Here is a 20,529-nt window from a genome sequence, read left to right as displayed (position 1 = left end):
TATCAAGAACTGTCCATGTTTTTGAGTTGGGTGCTGGATCACAATCAATATCGCCATAAGTAACTGAAATGAACAGAACAAATTTACAATTGGAAACATGCATGGAAAAATATGGAACATGAACATGAAATATTCTTCAAATATTTGATTAATTAATGTCAATGTTATCAAATTGGGAAAATGCCTACCACTGTCCAGAACGATAATTTTTTTTTTTTGCTGTGCGTCCGGACTGCAAGGAATATCGCCACAAGGAACTGAAAAGAATAGAGAAAATGTTATAATAATAATAATAATAACAACAACAACAATAATAATAATAATAATAATAATACAAATAAGGCATGGAGGGAAATTTGTATAGGAAATAATATTTTATATATATCGAATACACGTAGGTCCAGGAAACATTTGTTTTTAGACTATTTGATTATTTGACTAATATTTGATTATTTGACTAATAGACTATTTGATTAATCAATGTCTATTTTAACAAATGATCAGGCCTACAAGTTAGTGCCACTGGTTAATCAAGGGTTAAGTTTGGCTACAATGCTTTAATGACAGCTCTCTGACTGGTGGATTTGATTGGCCAATCTCAAATGCTATAGCATGGAGTCATTTGTATTATTTGTTTTTCTGACGTAACTGACAAACAGACAAAAAAGCTACATGTCGATGTCGGTGGATACCGTTTTGCAACCAATTATTATTTATTGCAATGTTCGCTAACGTAAATGGATATAATTGCTTTTACATCTAAGTGAATGAAAATCGCCTTTAAAGACTTGTGGATTGATGTGAACGCCAGCAAGTAGGAATAATGCTCAGAATGCTTGTGGATTAACATCTCCGATGACGTTCATTACCATGGATTTTATCAGGTTACAAGAAAAGGTAGGATATGGATTTAATTGCAAGCTGTTTCTACTGTTTTTATGCGTGACCATACACGGTAACTACATTTGACTCCACTCGTGTCGTGCAACTAGTCTGCTGTCTAACTCACTGCTGTCACTGACATGCTGGCACTAAGGGAATAATCTGCATTATGAAAAGCAAAAAAATTATAGAATATAAATACAAACATTTATTTGAGATTATTTACGCTTAACTAACTTATTGCTGGCAAGTTATTTAGTCTCTGCTAGTTTATAGTGCTTTGTTATATGGAACAGTTTGGTAGCCTATTCATTAGATAACTGACTAACTTTAGCCTATGCTATAGGCTGCTAGCTAGCTAAATGAAGTAGTTGAAGACAATGAAGACATTGATGTCTGCGTTTCAAAGCCATCTCAACCATCATTTTCCCTCGAGAGTAATGGGCCATCCTTAAACTATATAGTAAAAACAACCACTCAGCAATATTTGTTTTACCTACACTTTTATTCAGGTATCGTGTGTGTCAGAAGTGCTTCAATGACAGTAATATGACAGTACACAGGCAACACCGTAACTTAAACGCGGCAAACTTTAATGGGCAGTAAAACAAAGGCAGAATACCGTAACTCCAGGCTGGCACAGTAACTTCATATTGACGCACGGCTAAACAAAGGCAGAGTACCGTAACTCAATTTGAGCGTTCCAAAACAAAGCCAAAGAGCGGTAACTTGTGTTACGGTCTTCTGCCTTGGTTTCTTCTAGGCTTTTGGAAGTTACTGTTCAGACAACCCATTATTTTCTCGAAAAAACAACAGAATTGACCCAAGATACTTATACACATGATAAAGGGAGTCTTGAATGTGCCAAAAATATCAATAACTCATTTTCGACCAAATACGAAGTTACGGTCTTTTGCCTTTGCACGGCAGATCACCGGCAGCAGAGCCAAAATCAAGAGATTCAAGGTTATTGTACGAGGTGTGTGGGTAAATTACTTCAAACACCCTACAGTATTGTCTGTAAACGTGTTAATTTGTTCATTTTACACTTCATTGGGATCTAAAGTGGGATTTGAGTTGTTCATCTGCACATATCAACATGCTTTGTTTCTATTTCTTTATGAAATGAAGTGGACACACTGAAATTCACAGAGGGAGAGTCTGTCCATCTGCAGACTGGTATTACCGAAATACAGAAAGATGATCTGATTCTGTGGAAGTTTGAACCTATAAATGCCCTCATAGCCAAAGTTGATGGGCAAACCAATGAGACCAGCGTCTACGATGTTGACGACGAGAGATTCAAAGACAGACTGGAGCTGGACAATCAAACTGGAGATCTCACCATTACAAACACCAAAAGCAGCAACTCTGGAGTTTATGAAGTACAGATGAAGAGCAGCAATAAAGCTTCATACAAGAAATTCAACAATCTTGTTAGGCGTGAGTAGCTCAAGATAATCACAGTATTGATAGTGCGGTTTACTTTCACATTCACATGTTTCTTCTATATGTTTCTCTCTCTTTGTCAGTGAATACGCTGAAATATACAGTTGGAGATTCTGTGACTCTACAAACTGGTGTTACCAATCTGAAGAATGATGAGCGGATACTGTGGAAGTTTAGCGATAAAGAAACGTTCATAGCTGAACTCAACGCAGCCACCAATCAGGCCTTATTCTATGAAGGTCCTGATGGGAGATTCAGAGACAGATTACAGTTAAACCAGCGAACTGGAGATCTGACCATCAGGAATATCAGCAGAGCACATTCAGACGTTTATACACTACAAATCACCAGCGGCAAAAAGATCACATGCAAGAGATTCATGGTGATTGCCCACGGTGAGTAACACAATCATATTTACCACTGTTTTGATGCTTTTAATGGTCTTAACACAGATTATTAATAGTTAAAGACATAAACAAAACAAAAAAAAACAAAAAAAAACTGATCTCACAGGAAAACATAACTTTGTTACAAGGCGGCACATTTGTATGAATTCGTACCCTGTAAATCATTTTTTGTGTGGAACACAGAAATCCATCACAATATTGAAGAAAATGTACCCTCTTGACCTCCTAATTAATCAGGTAATCGATGTTACCGTGGCAGTGAGGTCAGATCACCTGTTATAATGTTCATGTTTGTCTCTTTTTTTCCGATGCTGCGACAAAATAAAGAGAAGACTGCGTCAGCGACGGAAGGAGATTCGGTCACACTGCACAACGAAACTGAAATACAAGATGATGATCTGATTCTGTGGCTGTTTGGAGCTGAAGACAGACTCATAGCTAAAAGAGAAACAAATAAAAGTGCCTGTACATATTATGGTGCTGAAGAGAAATTCAAAAACATATTGAATCTGGATCATCAAACTGGATCTCTGATCATAAGAAACAGCACAACTGAACATGCCGGAGTCTATAAACTACTGATCATCAGCAGCCGAGAGACTAAATACAAGAGATATAAAGTTACAATCCGTGGTGAGTAACATGGTGATCCTTTTTATTTTGGCTCTGTGTACAGACGCTCTGAAATGAACATATTGCTGTCACGTCTTGTTTTGGTTTTGTTTCATGTCAGTCATGTTTCATGTCTTTGTCATGTGATTCCCTGTTAGTCATGTGATCCTGCCATGTGTTCCCTTGTCTGATGTGTCATGCTGTCATTGGTCCATTGTTTCATTGTTCATAGGTGTCCTTTGTCTAGTCATTAGTCTGTATTTAAGCCCTCATGTTTGCCATGTGTCTTTGTCAAGTATTGTTTCCTTTAACCACTGTTTGGTAAAAGTGTCCGTGTCTGTGTTCGTGCTTTTGTTTTCTGTTTGATCACATTTTTGTAAATAAACTGCATTTGGGTTCTCAACAAGCTCACCTTCAGTGGACTACTTTACAATTTTACAGTTTACAATTGCAAGATTTCATTTTCTAAATTGTCCTTTAATTTTCTCAATTCTTTACGGTTTGACACTCAACACTGTATTATTGTGAGTGTTTTTGATCGGGTAAGTGGTAGGAATGCTTGGTTTTTAAACATGTTTATTGGCTGAACATTGACACTAAAGTAGCTGTGACATCAACCTTTTTAACCAGTATTCTTTGTTTTCTTACAGAGAGAGAAAGAAATACAGACAGCGGGGATGAGCTGGAGGGTATACGCTTAATACAAATATAACTGTGAATTTTTGCACATTTTTTATGACATTATGTAAACAATTTTAGAGAATTTATAATTGACTATTTTAATTAGGTGCTTGTGAACATAACAAATGTGATCATAACTGAACTTGGTTCAAATGGTTAATCTATATTTTTTTTTATGTTATATATTTGTGAATTTATTTTACTACAGTCCTTAACTTGTTAGTGTATGGACCTTATATGTACTGTATAGCAGTGATTTGTTACTGTGTTATGTATTAGACAGTGCTATATTTCATATTGGCTGAATGCATGCATACTGCCTGACTCTTGACATTGGACAATGATTTATAATTGGTAATATTATACATTTTGATATTAATGAGGTTCTAATGAGTCTGGTCCGAGGTTTATTCCATGTCTGTTTTTTTTTGATGGTCTTGCTTTTTGTATTCCACTGCTTTTTTTGTGTGTGTTCCTTGGATGAATTGCTTTTGCTTTATTCTCATTTCCAAGTCATTTGTATAAAATTCTGCTCAATTAATAAAAGTTCATATAAGATATAGATACATACTGCTGGTATTAATATCTTAATATCTGTTTGTAAACCACAATGATGAAGTATTTTCTGGAAAGATAGTAATAAAATATTCTCTAGTTTAATTCAATAAAATAGTCAATAAATTCACCTTAAGGTACAGTCAAAATAACCATTGTTTGTCCCTATTGACAGTGGATCTTTTTTGGCCACAAAATTTCCCCAAAATGTTGTTATTCCCTACAGACCTTTTTTTAACCACTGAGCAAAACAATTTTCCCTACTTGATATTTTGCTCTCCTTAAATGTAAAAATGAATCTAAAAAGCTACATTTTTGCGAACTCATTAATTAATAGAGGTTTCCACTACGATGGACAGCATATTTTCATTGTTGTTGGTTTCTCAGGGACCAATCAGTGACCAGACATTACTCATATTAGAAAAATAAATTTGTTTCAAATGGTCTGAAGGAGTTAATATGTCAAGACCATTACGTATAAACAATTACAATTTCCACTTAAAAAAATAACTTCAAATAGTTAAGTGCTGTAAAGTTTAAGTAAAGTTTATTGTAAATATTTCTTGCCATTGCAGATGTTAAAAGCTGATAAATGGAGGATGTTTTTCTTTCATCTTCTCAGTTTTTCCACTTATCCAATGATCTGAAATGAACGAAATGGCACAAGAAATATGAAATAAAAACAGTATTATGAGATACAGTCATGACATTGATTGCTTGTTAGTTCCTTATGTAAAGTTTTATTATAATGATGATATAATTGCACTTACTCCATTAATCCAGCTGATGTAGGCAGACACACGAGTGAAGACTGTTGGCTTCTGGTAGGCATTACAACCCTCTGATGACACAAAGCTGGTCACACCATGGACGACGTACTGACGGTTGACCTGACAGTTCAGAGGACCGCCAGAGTCACCCTAAAAACAGCACAACAGGAGACAAAATTAGACATTTTCCTGCAGTATGAAGCAGTTCATGATCTGTTTTACAGCCAGTCTTTCTCACCTGGCATCCAGACAAGCTGCCGCCACCAGCGCACACCATGGAGCTCTTCACGGTGCTTCCCCACCAGTCGCTCCGAGTGCAGGTATTGTGGTCCATCACGTGCAGGAGGGCCTGTTTCAGATGAGAGGAGAGTGGCCCACCAGCTAAATGAAGATCACATCCATGAGAGGAAAGAATCAGGAATGAGTTACATTCAAATGATTTCAGGCAATGTCAAAGCTATCTGAAGTGAAGTAAGTGAAAGCTGACTCTGAACGCGGCCCCAGCCGGTGATGTAACAGATGCTGTTGTGGGGCAGAACCTGTCCAGAGGGTGGAAGGGCGGCCAGCTGCACGAATGGGGTCATATTGACATCAGAGGACAGACGCATAAGAGCGATATCATATCTGAAAAACAAAGAACACACATCACAGACTTTTTTTCCACATTTCAAGCACATTTCATTTTGCGCTATAACTTTAGAATATATTTAATATGATCATGGATGTTGTGTTGATGATGTAAGTCCAGTTGGACTTGTTTAACAGTTCATGTAATGGACAAAGTCTACTGGAAAGGTTTGGCATGAGCTTTGCATAGTATGTTAACAGTCCTAGGAATGATCGCACCTGGCTTACGTTATTTGGAGATGGCGCATCCACGATAGCTTTTACCTTTGATGGTGCTTTTGTGAAGACCAGCACAGCCAATTACATGTCCTAGATACTCGATGGTGGGCTGGAAGAAGTCACATTTGTCTTTCTTCACCCGAATGCCATACTCTTTTAGCCTTTGTAGTGTTGCATTCAGGTTCCCGAGATGATCCTCATTATCTTTTCCTGTGATTAACAGATCATCAAGATAACACTGTACTCCATTCAATCCACTCAGAATCTGGTCCATGGCAAGCTGGAGCTGAAGTTATGCCGAAAGGAAGCCTCTGATATCTGTACAGGCCCTTATGTGTCACGATGGTCAGCAGCTCTTGGGAAACAGGATCGACCTGCATTTGGAGGTAAGCTTGACATAAGTCTATCTTGCTGAATTTCTGGCGCCTGCTAATCCAGCAAAAAGATCTTCAATTAATGGCAAGGGGTGTTGTTCTACAGTTAAAACAGGGTTGACTAACCTTGAAATCGCCACAAATTCTGACTGATCCATCCTTCTTCAATACATGAACAATTGGCGTGGCCCACTCTCTAATATTCACTTTCTTCAGTACGCCAGTTTTCTCCAGACGGTCTAGATCAGTTTCTACCTTAGGCTTTATCGCGTAAGGAACGGGGTGAGCTTTTAAGCACTTAGGTTCACTATCAGACTTAATGGCCAACATTACAGTGATGTCTTTCATGTTTCCCAATTCATCTCCAAACACCTCTGCATGCTTCCTCAGGATGTGTTGTAGGCTGGTAGACTCTTTCACCACTAAATGTACTTCCTGCCAATTTAGCTTTATTTTCTCTAGTCATGATCGGCCCATCAGAGCTGTGTGACTACTGCGTTCATACAGTGGTAAGTTTACCTTCTGTTTGTTTAGCTCTACAGCCACATCCCTGACTCCTGAAAGAGGTACAACCTCACCTGTGTCAGCTTCGGTTCCTCAAGACAGAGATATGGCCACTTCTCTTGGCAAGTTGACTCCGCCATGAGTGATACAGCGGCTCCAGTGTCCACTAGGGGTGTGCAATATCATACCGTCCACGATAATACTGGTATAAATTTTTACATGATAAAAAGGTGTCATATCGCGATATCAATGATATAGGGACGCAATGACGTATGGCGCCTTTACATTCCCTAGCGCGCACAACGAAAACACATCTGAGAGTAAGAGCAGCATGTCAGCCTCCGATGACGATTTAGGACCTAAAAAGGGTTCTACTTCAATAGAATGGAAGTGGTTTGGTTCCAAGAGGTCAGACCTAACAAAGCACAATATTTTTCAAAATATGCACACAAAAAAACCTGTTACCGCTAAAGGTGGAAACACAACAAGCAAAAACACACCGTCGAGTACAACTAAACTTTCTCCTAGACGCAATTTCACAAACAACTTGAGTGTTCAGCGGTGCTGTCGTGTCTTCTCTTTCGTCTGTAAAAATGTGTTGCACAAGGCAAGCGCTGCAGGCGATACTACACTCTCGCATTCAGGAGTCGGATATGACTGAATTGTCACTTGCACAATCGGGCCAGCAGTGCATCGTAACTAAAGTTTATCATTTTCACGTCTTCTTAAGTCTTATTAGTTTAAACATTCAAGCGATTAAAAAATATGGGGGGGGGGGGTATATTTTATATACATGTTGTAGTATATAAATATGTTATTTTTATAAATGTAAAATAACACTTGTTTAGTCCTGAGTCCTGACTAAATTAAATACATAGCCTATGTATTTAATTTAGTCAGGATTCAGGACTAAACGAGTGTTATTTTACATTTGATTACTTTATTCAGTTTCTCTAGTATTTTTGAATACTAGTGTTAGACCTACCCAAAAACTATTTATTCCTCTTCATTTGTATCTTTATTATTTTGTAAAAAAATTTGCTACTTTTTTCAATTTAATTCAAAGATTGAAATCAAGCTTCCTTGTGTTGTGTAAACTCTTAACAACAAAATTACCCCATTGTAAAAACGCAATGAGTGAGCAAACATTTAGGTGAGATAAATGTAATAATAAAAAAAAAGTCTATATCGTCATAAATAGGCCTATCATTATCGCAAATATTCTTGAAATATCTTGATATCAATTTTGAGGCTATATCGCCCACCCCTAGTGTCCACTTGCATGGTAACAGCCTTTCCATCTAGCAGTGGCGTCACCCAGTAGCCATCAGAATTTGAAGACACAGACATGAGTATTCATTTTCATCAGATTCATCCTCTTGTTGTTTCCCAGTATATTCCACCTGATTTATGTTTTTTCTTTTTGAATTTTCTGACATAGCTTTTCTTAAACTCCACAGGTTTAGCTGGATTTAATTTCTCATCTTGCTTTTTGTTTTGGCATACACATTCAATATTCCCTTTTTTTCCACAGTTTCTGCAGTCTTTGTCTTTGAACCAGCAATCTCAGGAGATTTAGTTTTTCTTCGTTTCTGATGTCGCAATACATCATACTTCCATGAAATCATGAAATCATGCAACATACTCTACCTTGTCTGTGGACATTGTTCATTCCAAAGCCGGCGCTAGATAAACAGCGAGTGTGCGTGTGACAGTAGACTGCGGGCAGCGAAATTATTTACGACAGCGGTAATGGACAATTCCGCTTCCAACCTGTAGGGGGATCACAGAGGAAAAGTTCTTATAGTGTTGCTTTAACGAGTCGCTGTCAGCTGAATAGCACGTACTTTTACAAGTTTCGCAGAGAGAGAAGAGAGTGTTAATCCTCGTCGCCAGTCGTTAAACGTTACATCGTTAAACGATGATCGTGCACTGCTTGAGTGATGACACTGACACAAGCATTTTCACATGGCAGCTTTACTGACTCGTTCACTATACAGGTGACACAGTTGATCTGCACATGTAGGCCTACAATTCAACAGGGAACCAGTACGGAGTTAGCCTGGGAAAACCCAGACTACTTCCGGCGAATTTTAATTCTCTCTCCAGGATAGTCTGGAGAAGAGCCCATTCAAACTCATTTCTGTGCCGCCGAAATCGCGGCACCAATCAGAAACGTTTGGGGAGGGATTTACATGATGACGACAGCGCAGCGACGCTGAAGGAGATTTCATTACAAAGATGGATGCCGCCGTGGAACATCACTCATTCGAATCATAGACAGTATATAAACGAATCAGTTATCGCGTCTGTTTTGAGCGATTTAAACTTACCGTTTTCGTTAAAACCGGAGCAAAGAACAACACTCGAAGCATACGTCATCTCCTTCATCGATCTGATTGGTTTTATGACTATCCAATTGCGCCCAGAGGAATTTGAGCTACGTCGGTTGGTGACGCCCCTTTGGAAATGATTTGTCTACATAGCTTCGCCAGACCCTATACTCAGTTTCAACTGAGAAGGGTCTGGTTTTAACCAGGCTAGTACGGAGTGTCATAAGGACAAAACATGCAACTTTAAGAATGCAATACACAACACTTATACTACACCCTAAAAGTATTTACTCTTTTTGTGAAGAAAAAGTAGATACTTTTGAGTGTGTAGCAGAAAGTAGACACGCTTTGGGACATACTATCACGTCATCATGGCTTGGCTTCTCTCTGTCGCATCCTTTCACAGTGAACTGGCCTGTCAATCATCTTGTCAAAGATAAAATCCTCCACATTTCATTTAATATTCATTTCCAACCGTATCGGAGAGAAATGCAGTAGCGCGTTGATCTGCAGTCACGGGTCTTTCATGCAGAGACTCTCCTCATATTAATGCATAATGATGCATTTAAAAGTTAATGGCCACACAAATAAAAGTCCACATTGTTATTGCAGATGAAATATAACACGAATAACATTACATAAATATAATTTTATCAGGTTAAACTTATTTTAGTCACTCAAACCTTTATCTAAACCTCCCACCGTCGTCGCGCAGATCTGCCATGTTTGGTAGTTTTTTAACACTTTTTACTCATGTTGTAGTTCCTCATCCAAATTGCAATGGGTTGTAGGCAATATTAGCCTTCAGAGTGTGCACGGATACACACTTCCAAAATCCACCAGAAATAGTAGACAAATCCGGGGACTTCTGGCATACTCTTTTCAACATACTATATGCTTTGGGACACACTTATTTTAATTTCACAAACTGTTTAGGATGGATAGTATGGACATTGAGACGTAGGGTTAGTTTTTAAATCAGGGGTGGTTCTAGGGTGAGTGGATATTCAGGGCTTAGCCCAGAAAAATCCATATGTGTGTCAGGGTACACAGGATAAACTTTAAAGGTGCAGTGTATGATTTTTAGCGGCATCTAGTGGTGAGGTTGCAACAGAAGTTACGGTGGCCGACAGGAAAAGATGTCATCGTCTGAGACAGCAGAAAGTAGGCAGTTAAGCAATGAGGTTTCTTTACAAAAAAAAAATAAGAAAATATGTTCACTTAATTATTCAGTAAAACGATATGGTGTTGCGAATATTATTGTTACTTGTTCATCATTGATTCAGTGTTTTATTCGCTCACTTTAGCTAGCTTCTTTGCGTTTGTCCATTTAGGGCCACTGTAGAAACATATCAATGTAAGGGGACCCGCGGTGTATGTAGATAGAAATGGCTCATTCTAAGGTAATAAAAACATAACGGTTCATTAAGGTCTTTATACACCACTGAAAGCATTGTTATGTAGGCCTATATGATATTACATTTCTGTCAACAAATGCTCCTAAATATTACTCACAATGCACCTTTAAATAAAATGTATTGAATTTGTTTGTTTTTAATTGTTTTTTAAACAAGGTCAAATCTCCATCACCATTTTCGTCAGCAAAATATTATATATTTATATTATATATATATATTTTTTTTTTATTATTATCTTGTTTATTGAATTGTTGACATGAAAAGTCTGCCACAGACCATGCTAAGTACCAAAAATATAAACGCTCTAAATACGTGTGTGTTTGTGTCCTATAGACTGTGTTGCGCAACCGTTAACTGTTAGATGCTCAAAAACACAAATCAGACACAATTTAAAACCGAATAAGAAATATAATATTAAAAGGTTTAATATAAGATTAAAAGTTACAGATACCTGAAGCTGTTGTATCTTGCCTTTTAAGTGCTGGCTGGGGGTGTTTTACTTCCTTTTTTTATATATATATAATTTTGAAATATCCATTTTAAATAAATTGTAAAATACACCAACAAACTGCCTGGCTCCAAAAGATCTAATCTCATTTGCAGGATCGTAAAGACGCTTAACTTCTCATCGATGGTTGGCCAGTTTACATGTCAGTCAGAAGGACTAGCCTCAGTGGGCGGTTCTTGTCGGGTTTGAATGACAACATAAGTTGACACTGTAGATGTGAGAGAGCAAATCTGCGGTTCTAATATATATTATTTTTACTTCATAAGCTTGAAAACTCAGTGATGGTGCGTACAAGGCTTGGTAATAAAAACATTCGGGGCTCCAGCAGCCCTCTTAACCCACCCCTAGCACCGTACCTGGTTTCAATAAAATCAGTTTTTGGAAAAACAAGGAAGTTTTGAGTTTTGAAACGTACAGGGTATTTTTATGGTATAACGAACTATTAACTGTCAAAAGATCAAGGAAAATTTGAATTCTCAGTTCATGACCCCTTTAAATCTTCAGCTAATAAAAAATTGTCCATTACAAAGTAGAAAAAACTGATATAATATACAGCTATACTACTATTAAAGTCCTCTAAAGTTATTTTGACTACAAAAACTCTAATTCAAGATGTCGCTAGTTAGCGCTAGCGGAATGATACGAGAGATAGGCCTACGAAAATAGCGCTGAAAATCAGCGGAATAATTTACAACGTTGCTATGGGTGAACAGGTGACAGTTATTAATAGTAAATCTGTGACAGCTAAATGCTACGGTTGACCAATCACAATCAAGCATTTCAGAAAGCCGCGAAGAATTATCAATACAGTTGAGTGTGATGCGCACGTTAAATGGTCGAGACAGTCATATATTAAAGGTACTTACTTTATATAGTATTAAAATAGTATTGTTGTTTGTGTTTCATTGTATAATCGATACAGTCTAGTTTGTTGAGTTAAAAAATATAAGTGTATTGTAGATGTAGTCGTGTATAAATTGTGTATAATTGTCGCCAAAGTCATGTAACGTTACGTGTTGTATGTTATATACGCACCCAGAAGCCACATTGTTTCTGTTCCAGTTGGGGTGGATGATGACTTCACTGACGTCCATGTACCTGTAGAACTGTTCATGATTGTTGATGTCGTGGGCGCCCAGGAGAACCTGCCAAGTTCTCGAGCTGCATAGAAAACAAGTTCAGAAACACATAGGTAGAGTTAGAACAAATTACAACCAATAATGTTTTGCAAACACATTGAATGTGTATTACATCTGCCGTCAGAGGGCGAATTGTGCCAGCCCTATGAACAGGCGCGCTTCAGATCAAGAATAGACCTTATTCACAGCAGCGCCATCTTTGATTTTTAATGGGAATGAAAGCGAGGCTTTGAGGGATAGACATTCATCTCTTCAGTCAGTGGGTTGTACTGTTATTTAATGTGTTTTTGGATTATTCTGCTGATGAAACACTGATGAAAAAATATATTTCCAAGAAACTTAAAAAAAAAAACTCCACAGTCCAGACAACATGAACTGCATGTGGAAAATTATAATTGATCTAAGTAGGAGCTTTATACAGATTTTTTACAGCAGATGCTATTGAAAACACGGTATATTGCTCAGAGCCTTGCTTTTATACCTGTCATGGCGCTGCTTTGTAAAAGGTCAAGGTCTCTGCAGGACAGTAATGGGAGTTGGCCAATGGAGGGGTGTTTTATACCGCGTTACCTGATTTGCCCCCGTCACAGTGAAGGTAGGGTTTAGGGGTAAAGCGGATAATTTTCATTTTATGATTTAGAATCACCCACCAGTTTGAAAATGGCTACAAATTTAGAAACACACACTTTTGTTCTGCAGAGACTTCAAACTTCTTCAGATGCATACTCATCATGTGATCTGTTTCAGTTTATCAGATGTTTGTGTTGTTTCTTAACCATTTAGATGCAAAAAACGTGGATTCATTACGTGTCAACGCAGTGGGCAGCGGTCATCACCCAATTCTTTCTGATCAGAGTCCCACCACAGGTATGATAGTAGCTGCCGCCGGACAGGTACTGGAGAGAGATCTGAGAAAGGGACAGTGATTTAGTTAGAATTTGAAAATATGAAAGAATTATGAAATTCACTCGTGGTATTTTAATATTTCCGCCTTAATGGGCGGATTGGATATTATTGATGTTGGAAAATCCAGTTATAATCAGCTTCAAGTTTTACTTGGTATAAAGCTATACATTTATGGCCATTATTGTGTTGCCAAGGTCAACCTGCTTTGTAGACCACCATCTTGATCTTGTTAGTGGGACACCACCAACCTTTACCATATTTAGAAAAATAGCTTGACCACCTTAAGATGGTACAACCATGTCCATTTAGTTGTGGAAAACCACAAAAAAAAAAAAAAAAAAAAAATAGTTATTGAGTTTTTAAAGGATTTGTATTGAGTTAATGTTAAAAAATGTCATACCTGCCAGGGCCAGGAGTGGGGTTGTGCCACCTCTCCACCCACAACCCGCTCCTCAATGGTCTGATCCTCCAAGTATCTGGGCTCAGCCAGCGCTGTACACAAAAAAAAAAAAAAACACACACACTTAGACATACTAGGAGTGTAGTAATTTTGTAGTTTGAGCCCATATAGACTGAGCTGAGTACATTCGCATTTGTTAACTTGGTAAAATCGAAGTGATTTAGTGGTTTTCTCAACAGAAAGAGAGAGGCGTCTTACCCAGGGCGGCCAGCACACTCAACAACAAGATCCTCAGCATGTTTGCAGTCTGTCTGGTCTTTCTGCACTCTGAACTGTTCCATCGTCCATATATATGCCCACAGAAATGTGCAGCGCTGTAGGGAACAGGTGCTTACTCATGGCTGATGCCCACAGGTGTGTGAATCCCACAGATTTCACCACTGCCAAGGCCAATGTTCCAGTTGCAGAATAAACTTGTTTAACTTGTTAGGCACAAAGGCTTGACCTGCTTTAGCTTTGAGTTAACATCTCAGCTTCTCACAGTATCTCACTTTTGCAGCTGATATAAAGTTTATGCATGGTTTAATGTGCATTTCTACGTCATGTATTTTTTTTAAATTAATCAAAAATAGACATTTATTAGACATAATTTATACTATTTTATTTGTATTCATTAATATAATTATTCATGTTAGTATATTATTATAAATTCAGATTTTTCAGTTTAATTAATAGAAGTTTAAGTTTAAGCACTAAAAACAGATTTACGTAAAAAAAAGGAAGAATTTTAATAGTTAACACTGAATGTTACAGTGTATAATAGTAATTTGTCCTCAATTTATCCAATATTATGCAGGACATTACTGCACAGAATCATAAATAATGTACATGAATAGTATAAATGTTGTATTTGTTAAAACCTATTGTTTTGTTTTAATGTTACAGTATAGTATCACATAATTTAGGTGCATGTCATCCTCTGTATAAATACAGGATTACAATGTAAAAGATTATTATTGTGAATATAAAGATATGGTGGAATCTGGCTTGTCCGAGGAGATCCGCCCATCCGGCGAGATCCGCCCACAAAGTTGTTTGCGTTTCGCGTTTGATACTTGCGTTTCAGATCATTAAAATAGGGCCCTCTATCTCTTTGTCCGTTGTAGCTTTACTGACTCTCTTGTTATAATCTACTTATTTATTTGTGTTACTGTGACATGAAGTGAAGAAAGTTTCCCAAAGCATCCTCTTTGGGAAACCACCCTAACATCCCGGTTTAAGTCCTATGGCAACCAGAAAGTGGCGACGGGGGCAGGATTGTGAGATCTGGAAGCCCCTAGTCATAAACTGGCACATTAGGTGGTGAGTGCTAGATTCAGTCGCTGGGCTCTTGGAACAAGGCAGAAAGAGCCCTTCGGTAGCTGTACCCACAACTGAGCAGCACTCTTTAGGATCCACTCTGCTCACCCCACATGGGGAAGGGGCTAGAAAAGGTGCCCTAAAAATAGCCTGCCTTAAACCTCCCGACTGTATTACCGCGTCCAGAGGAATCACCATTTGCGGTCAGAAACACAAAACTATGAACTTTGGAGCTTGGAATGTGCAAACACTGATGGATAGTGCAACCAGTGATAGACCGGAGAGGAGAACTGCAATCATCGCTAGAGAACTGAATAGATGCCGGATTAACCTAGCCGTCCTCTCTGAATCCCGACTAGCAGACAAAGGACAATTGAGCGTCTCCGTGAGCGTCTCATGAAAATCCGTCTGGTGATTGCCAACAACCAGATAGCAACAGTTGTGAGCGCCTATGCCCCTACTTTAGACTCTGAAGAGGAAGTAAAAGATACCTTCTACGCCTGCTTAGACAAGACTTTGTCGAGAATTCCCTGGGAAGATAAGATTATTCTCCTAGGAAACTTCAATGCCAGGGTTGGCCGGGATCAATACCTCTGGAAGGGCACTAAAGGAAAAGAAGACATCGGGAACATCAACTCTAATGGAGTCATGCTTCTCAGTAAGTGTGCTCAGTATGACCTCACCATCACTAACACTCTCTTTCACCAGAAAAACAAATTGAAGGCATCTTGGAGACACCCCCGCTCCAAACAGTGGCATCTTATTGACTATGTCATTGTACGAGCCAGGGACCGCCGTGATGTCAAGTCAAAGTTTATTTATATTGCACAATTTATACAGCCAGGATGACCAATGTGCTTTTCAAAACAGCATGAAACATGAACATGACAGACATAGGGAAGAAAAATTTGAAACAGAAAATTAAAACAAACAACGTTCATAAATTTTTTTTTAAAAAACGATACAAATGACTGATTATTAAAAGCAAGTGAATAAAAATGGGTTTTCAGCTGTGGCTTGAAAATTGACAAGTCAGGTGCAGATCTAACATGAAAAGGCAAACTATTCCATAATGTAGGCCCCGCAATAGCAAAGGCACGATGACCTCTTTGTTTTAATCTGGACCGTGGGATAGATAAAAGTTTATGGGTTCCTGATCTAAGACCTCTGGAAGGATTGTATTGCACTAAAAGCTCAGAGTGGTAGGGGGGAGCCAGGTTATTTAGGCAATTTTAAAATCAACCCTAAAGTGAACCGGCTGCCAGTGAAGTGATGCTAGAATTGGTGTAATATGATCACGTTTGCTGAGACCTTTTAAAAGTCGCGCTGCAGCATTTTGGACTACTTGAAGACGTGCTAAAGTAGTGGAATTTATTCCATAGTATAAGGAATTATAGTTATCTAATCGAGATGATAAAAATGCATGGAAAACCCATTCAAAGGCTTGGGGACAAAGAAAAGGTTTAACTTTGGTCAGCAGACGAAGATGGAAAAAACACGATCTGACAACAGAATGTACTTGCTTATCAAGTTCCAAGTCACTATCTAGAAAAACACCAAGATTTTTCACACAGGTGTTCACTGACGAGGTAAGTGTATGTACTTAAGGATGGTGCCTTAAACTACATTTAGAAGGGCCAAAGAGTATTAGCTCAGTTTTGTTTTCATTTAATTTTAAAAAGTTAGCAGACATCCACTTTTTAATGTCATCTAGGCACACCAACAGGGGCTCGAGTGAATTGTTGCCTGACCGTTTAATAGGAACATAGATCTGAGTGTCATCTGTGTAACAATGAAGCAACACATCATATTTCATAAAAATGGATCCCAAAGGGAGCTTATACAGGGAAAAAAGAGTAGGGGCCAAAAGGGAGCCCTGAGGGACCCCCCAGTGAAGGTGGGCAGCAGAGGACACAGAGGAATCAAAACGGACAGAAAATGTTCGATCTTTCAAATAAGAACTAAACCAATTTAGGACTGTTCCTTTCAGCCCCACATCATGTTCAAGTCTAGATAAAAGAATATCATGATCCACCATGTCAAAAGCCGAACTAAGATCTAAAAGCATTAAAATAACAGAATCTCCAGCATCTGTTGTCAGATAGATGTCATTGAGAACCTTCAGTAGAGCTGATTCAGTGCTGTGGAGGGCTCGAAAACCAGACTGAAACTTCTCATATATAGAATTGAGGTTTAAATAAGAGTAGAGTTGATTTGATACAACTTTTTCTAAAACTTTTGAAATAAAAGGCAAGTTAGAGATGGGCCTGTAATTATTAAGAACAGCAGTATCAAGATCTGGTTTCTTGATTGGAGGGACTACCAGAGCATGTTTGAGGTCAGCTGGAAAAATCCCCAGACTAAGTGATTTATTGACAATGGTAAGTAAGCTTTGCCCTAGTGTGAAAAAGTTGTATAAAGATATGAGGTGGAATAATGTCCAGTGAACAGAATGTAGGCTTGAGATGTGCAATAATTTATTGTAGATATGAAATAGAAATAGATTTAAATTCGTGACAAACAGAAGAGCATGGAGAAGATATAAACTGAGTGTTACGAGTTTCAACAGTGCATGGCCTCTGATTTGCTATCTTATTGGAGAAAAATGTAAGAAATTCATCGCCATTTAAGTGAGAGGGTACCGGATAAGCTTTAGGAGAATCCAATTTTATGGTAGCAAAAAGTAGCTTTGGCTTTTGCCTATATTTATCAGTGATTTGTGAAAAATATTGACATTTTGCTTTCTTAACTGCTTTTTGAAAATTAGACAAGGCATCTCTCAGGACTTCATAGTGCACCTAATGCACCTACGCTAGTGCAAAAAAATGTCCTTGTCAAACTGATAAATTGGCATCTGAATGATCTTTGTTGGATGAGGATGAGGATGATTTTAGGGAAGGAGGAAAAGAATGTGACTCTGAACCCATATACTGAAGTACAGAAAGATGATCTGATCATGTGGATGTTTGGAGATCAAGACAATCTCTTCGCTCAAATGACTGGTGAGACCGGAGAGATTACATTATGCTGATGCAGACGAGAGATTCAGAGACAAACTGAAGCTGAACAAGAACACTGGATCTCTGACCATCAGTAACATCACAACTGGACCTTATAATACAGATCATCAGCAGCGGGACCTTGTACAGGAAATTCAGTTTTCAAGTGTTGTGAGTTGTCCTTCAGTTTCATTTTGCTAATAAAGATGAGGTCTTCGCAAACAATGCATTATTGCTAAAAAAAAGATGCAAGATGTTGTCCTTACTACTCTAACAACAAATGTAATGAAAACACAATGTATTAGGCCTGCAACAACTAATTGATGATAATCAATTCAAAAGACAACTGAAAACCCTTCTCTTCCGTGAGCACTTAACCTCATAAAATTTTTTTAAAAAGAATAAAAAAAAAAACTTTCCTTTTCCTTTAAATCCTCGCTTGTTGGGCTTATGCTACTCTGAACAATGCCTGAACTTCGTATTTTGAGCACTTCTTGCGTTGTTTTTTGCCTCTTCACGATGACTCGCTTAATTTAGTACTAATTTGTAAGTCGCTTTGGACAAAAGTGTCTGCTAAATGACTTAATGTAAATGTAAATGTAATCATAAACAAATTTGATATCAATTAATCGCATCTTCGGATTGTGCAGAAAACATCAGTCAGTCATGTCACTTTACAGTAGTGAATAATGCATTGCTATGGACAAAACACATCTGAAATGCAGCATGAAAATGCTTTATATTCTATGCTTTAAACTAATGAAATAAGCATATCATTTGGTGTGGCTAGTCCCGTCAGGCATTTTGACAGATACGTGTGTTGTTTAATGCATAAAGCATTTCCATTTTGCATAAAGGCTCGTCCTGACAGCTAGCGAGTCACTGTATTTGTTATTATAGCCTTTGAGTTGCACAATTTGTGCAAATTTTTCACATTTTTAAATAAAATCCAGAAAGTAAAGCTTGGCATTTTTACCTGTTCAATCTAAGAAATAATCAACTGGTCAAAAAAATGAATCGGTTATTAAAATAATTGTAAGTTGGAGCTCTGGTTATAACCAAATTTTTTTTTTTTTTTTTTTTCATTATTGGTGTGTAAATTTTTTACATTTAAAATCGAAAGAACATGTGTTTTCAAATTGGGGTCCAGGGGATCAATTAAGCCGATATAATTTTATAAAGATGCATTAATACTATATAACAGCAAAAGTAGACATGACATGGGTTGCATCGGTAACTGAAAGTGCATTATCAGTTTTATCTGAGTATTAATGAGCTGATCTGAATCAGATGGTTTTGATTGAGGAGACATGCAGAATATACAGAACAGACAGAACATTACGTTTAACAGGTAGCCTAAGTTAAAATCAGTCAATGACCGCTTAAAAAAAAAGAAAACCTTTCTTTATTTTTACCTTTCTTCTATTTTTTATTTACCTAAACAGTAATATCACCTTTAAACGTACACAAAAAAGATCAATGACAAACATTTTCCACTTCATATGCATATACGTATCAATGAGATATATATTACTAATAGTGTCTACACTGTTGTACAACCCACAAAAACATGAAAACAGTGTGTGTTCTGATCATATCCAAAATTAAAAGGGTACAATTATTAAGATAAAAGAATTTAGTCTAAATATTTGATATCCACACGTTTATCCCACGTATGTTATCCAGGCGTTTATCCACACGTACGTTATGCAGATGCAAAGTAAAAAAGATCCTTTTTCAGCTACGTCTACATTGTCTCAGACCATGACGTCTAACGTCTCATATCTTACGTCCGATGCCTGAATACTATGGGATTTTGTCCAGACGGGTGGCGAGCGTACACGTTAGTTCACCTCTCAGTTTGCTTAAGTGCTGTAAAAACAGTGGAAATGGTGGTAGACTTCAGGAAGAACCCACCACCATATACCCCCCACCATACTGCGTGACTCCCCAATCAATATACTGTGGACTCTTTCCACTTCCTGGGAACTATCATCACCCAGGACCTCAAGTGGGCGCTGAACATTAACTCTCTGATCAACAAAGCTCATCAGCGGATGTACTTCCTGCGGCAGTTGAAGAAGTTTAACCTGCCAAAGACAACAATGGTGCACTTCTATACTTCCATCATCGAATCCATACTCACCTCCTCCCTCACAATCTGGTACGCTGCCACCACTGCCAAAGATAAAAGTAGACTGAACCGTGTCATTCACTCTGCTGAGAAGGTCATTGGCTGCAATTTGCCATCTCTTCAGGACCCGTACAATTCCAGGATTCTGAAGCGGGCAGTGAAGATTGTGGCTGATCTCTCTCACCCTGGACACAAACTTTTTGAGGCACTCCTTTCAGGCAGGAGACTGCGGTCCATCAAGACTAAAACCTCA

General features: G+C 38.0%; 2 protein-coding genes across 3 annotated transcripts in view; one reads left to right on the top strand and one right to left on the bottom strand.

Moving 5' to 3' along the window:
- Nucleotides 1-14,110, bottom strand: part of LOC309476203 (elastase-1-like) — a 156,755-nt gene extending 142,645 nt beyond the window's left edge. The window contains exons 1-8 of one of the 2 annotated variants that reach the window (XM_082139453.1): nt 14,043-14,110; nt 13,785-13,876; nt 13,286-13,386; nt 12,375-12,500; nt 5,844-5,980; nt 5,595-5,737; nt 5,357-5,506; nt 5,117-5,229 (exon numbers count right to left, since the gene is read on the bottom strand). In XM_082139453.1, the coding sequence (XP_081995579.1) occupies nt 5,218-5,229; nt 5,357-5,506; nt 5,595-5,737; nt 5,844-5,980; nt 12,375-12,500; nt 13,286-13,386; nt 13,785-13,876; nt 14,043-14,082 (801 nt within the window). In that variant the 5' untranslated portion in view covers nt 14,083-14,110 and the 3' untranslated portion in view covers nt 5,117-5,217. Of the gene's footprint in view, nt 1-5,116; nt 5,230-5,356; nt 5,507-5,594; nt 5,738-5,843; nt 5,981-12,374; nt 12,501-13,285; nt 13,387-13,784; nt 13,877-14,042 lie in introns of those variants that run through there. The other variant, XM_082139452.1, reaches the window with a different exon arrangement.
- LOC309474913 (uncharacterized protein) lies at nt 1,723-4,981 on the top strand (the record flags this gene model as incomplete). The annotated part of the gene is made up of 5 exons (XM_082137532.1): nt 1,723-1,861; nt 2,014-2,325; nt 2,415-2,726; nt 3,066-3,371; nt 4,001-4,981. 5 exons carry the CDS (start codon nt 1,723-1,725, stop codon nt 4,060-4,062), a joined length of 1,131 nt encoding a protein of 376 aa, XP_081993658.1. The 3' UTR covers nt 4,063-4,981.
- Nucleotides 14,111-20,529: the final 6,419 nt, after the last annotated feature.

Source organism: Leuciscus leuciscus, assembly GCF_965113295.1.
Source record: "Leuciscus leuciscus genome assembly, chromosome: 15".
NCBI lineage: Eukaryota > Metazoa > Chordata > Actinopteri > Cypriniformes > Leuciscidae > Leuciscus > Leuciscus leuciscus.
The sequence above is the reverse complement of the archived record's forward strand: the minus strand, read 5'-3'. Positions and strand labels throughout refer to the sequence as shown.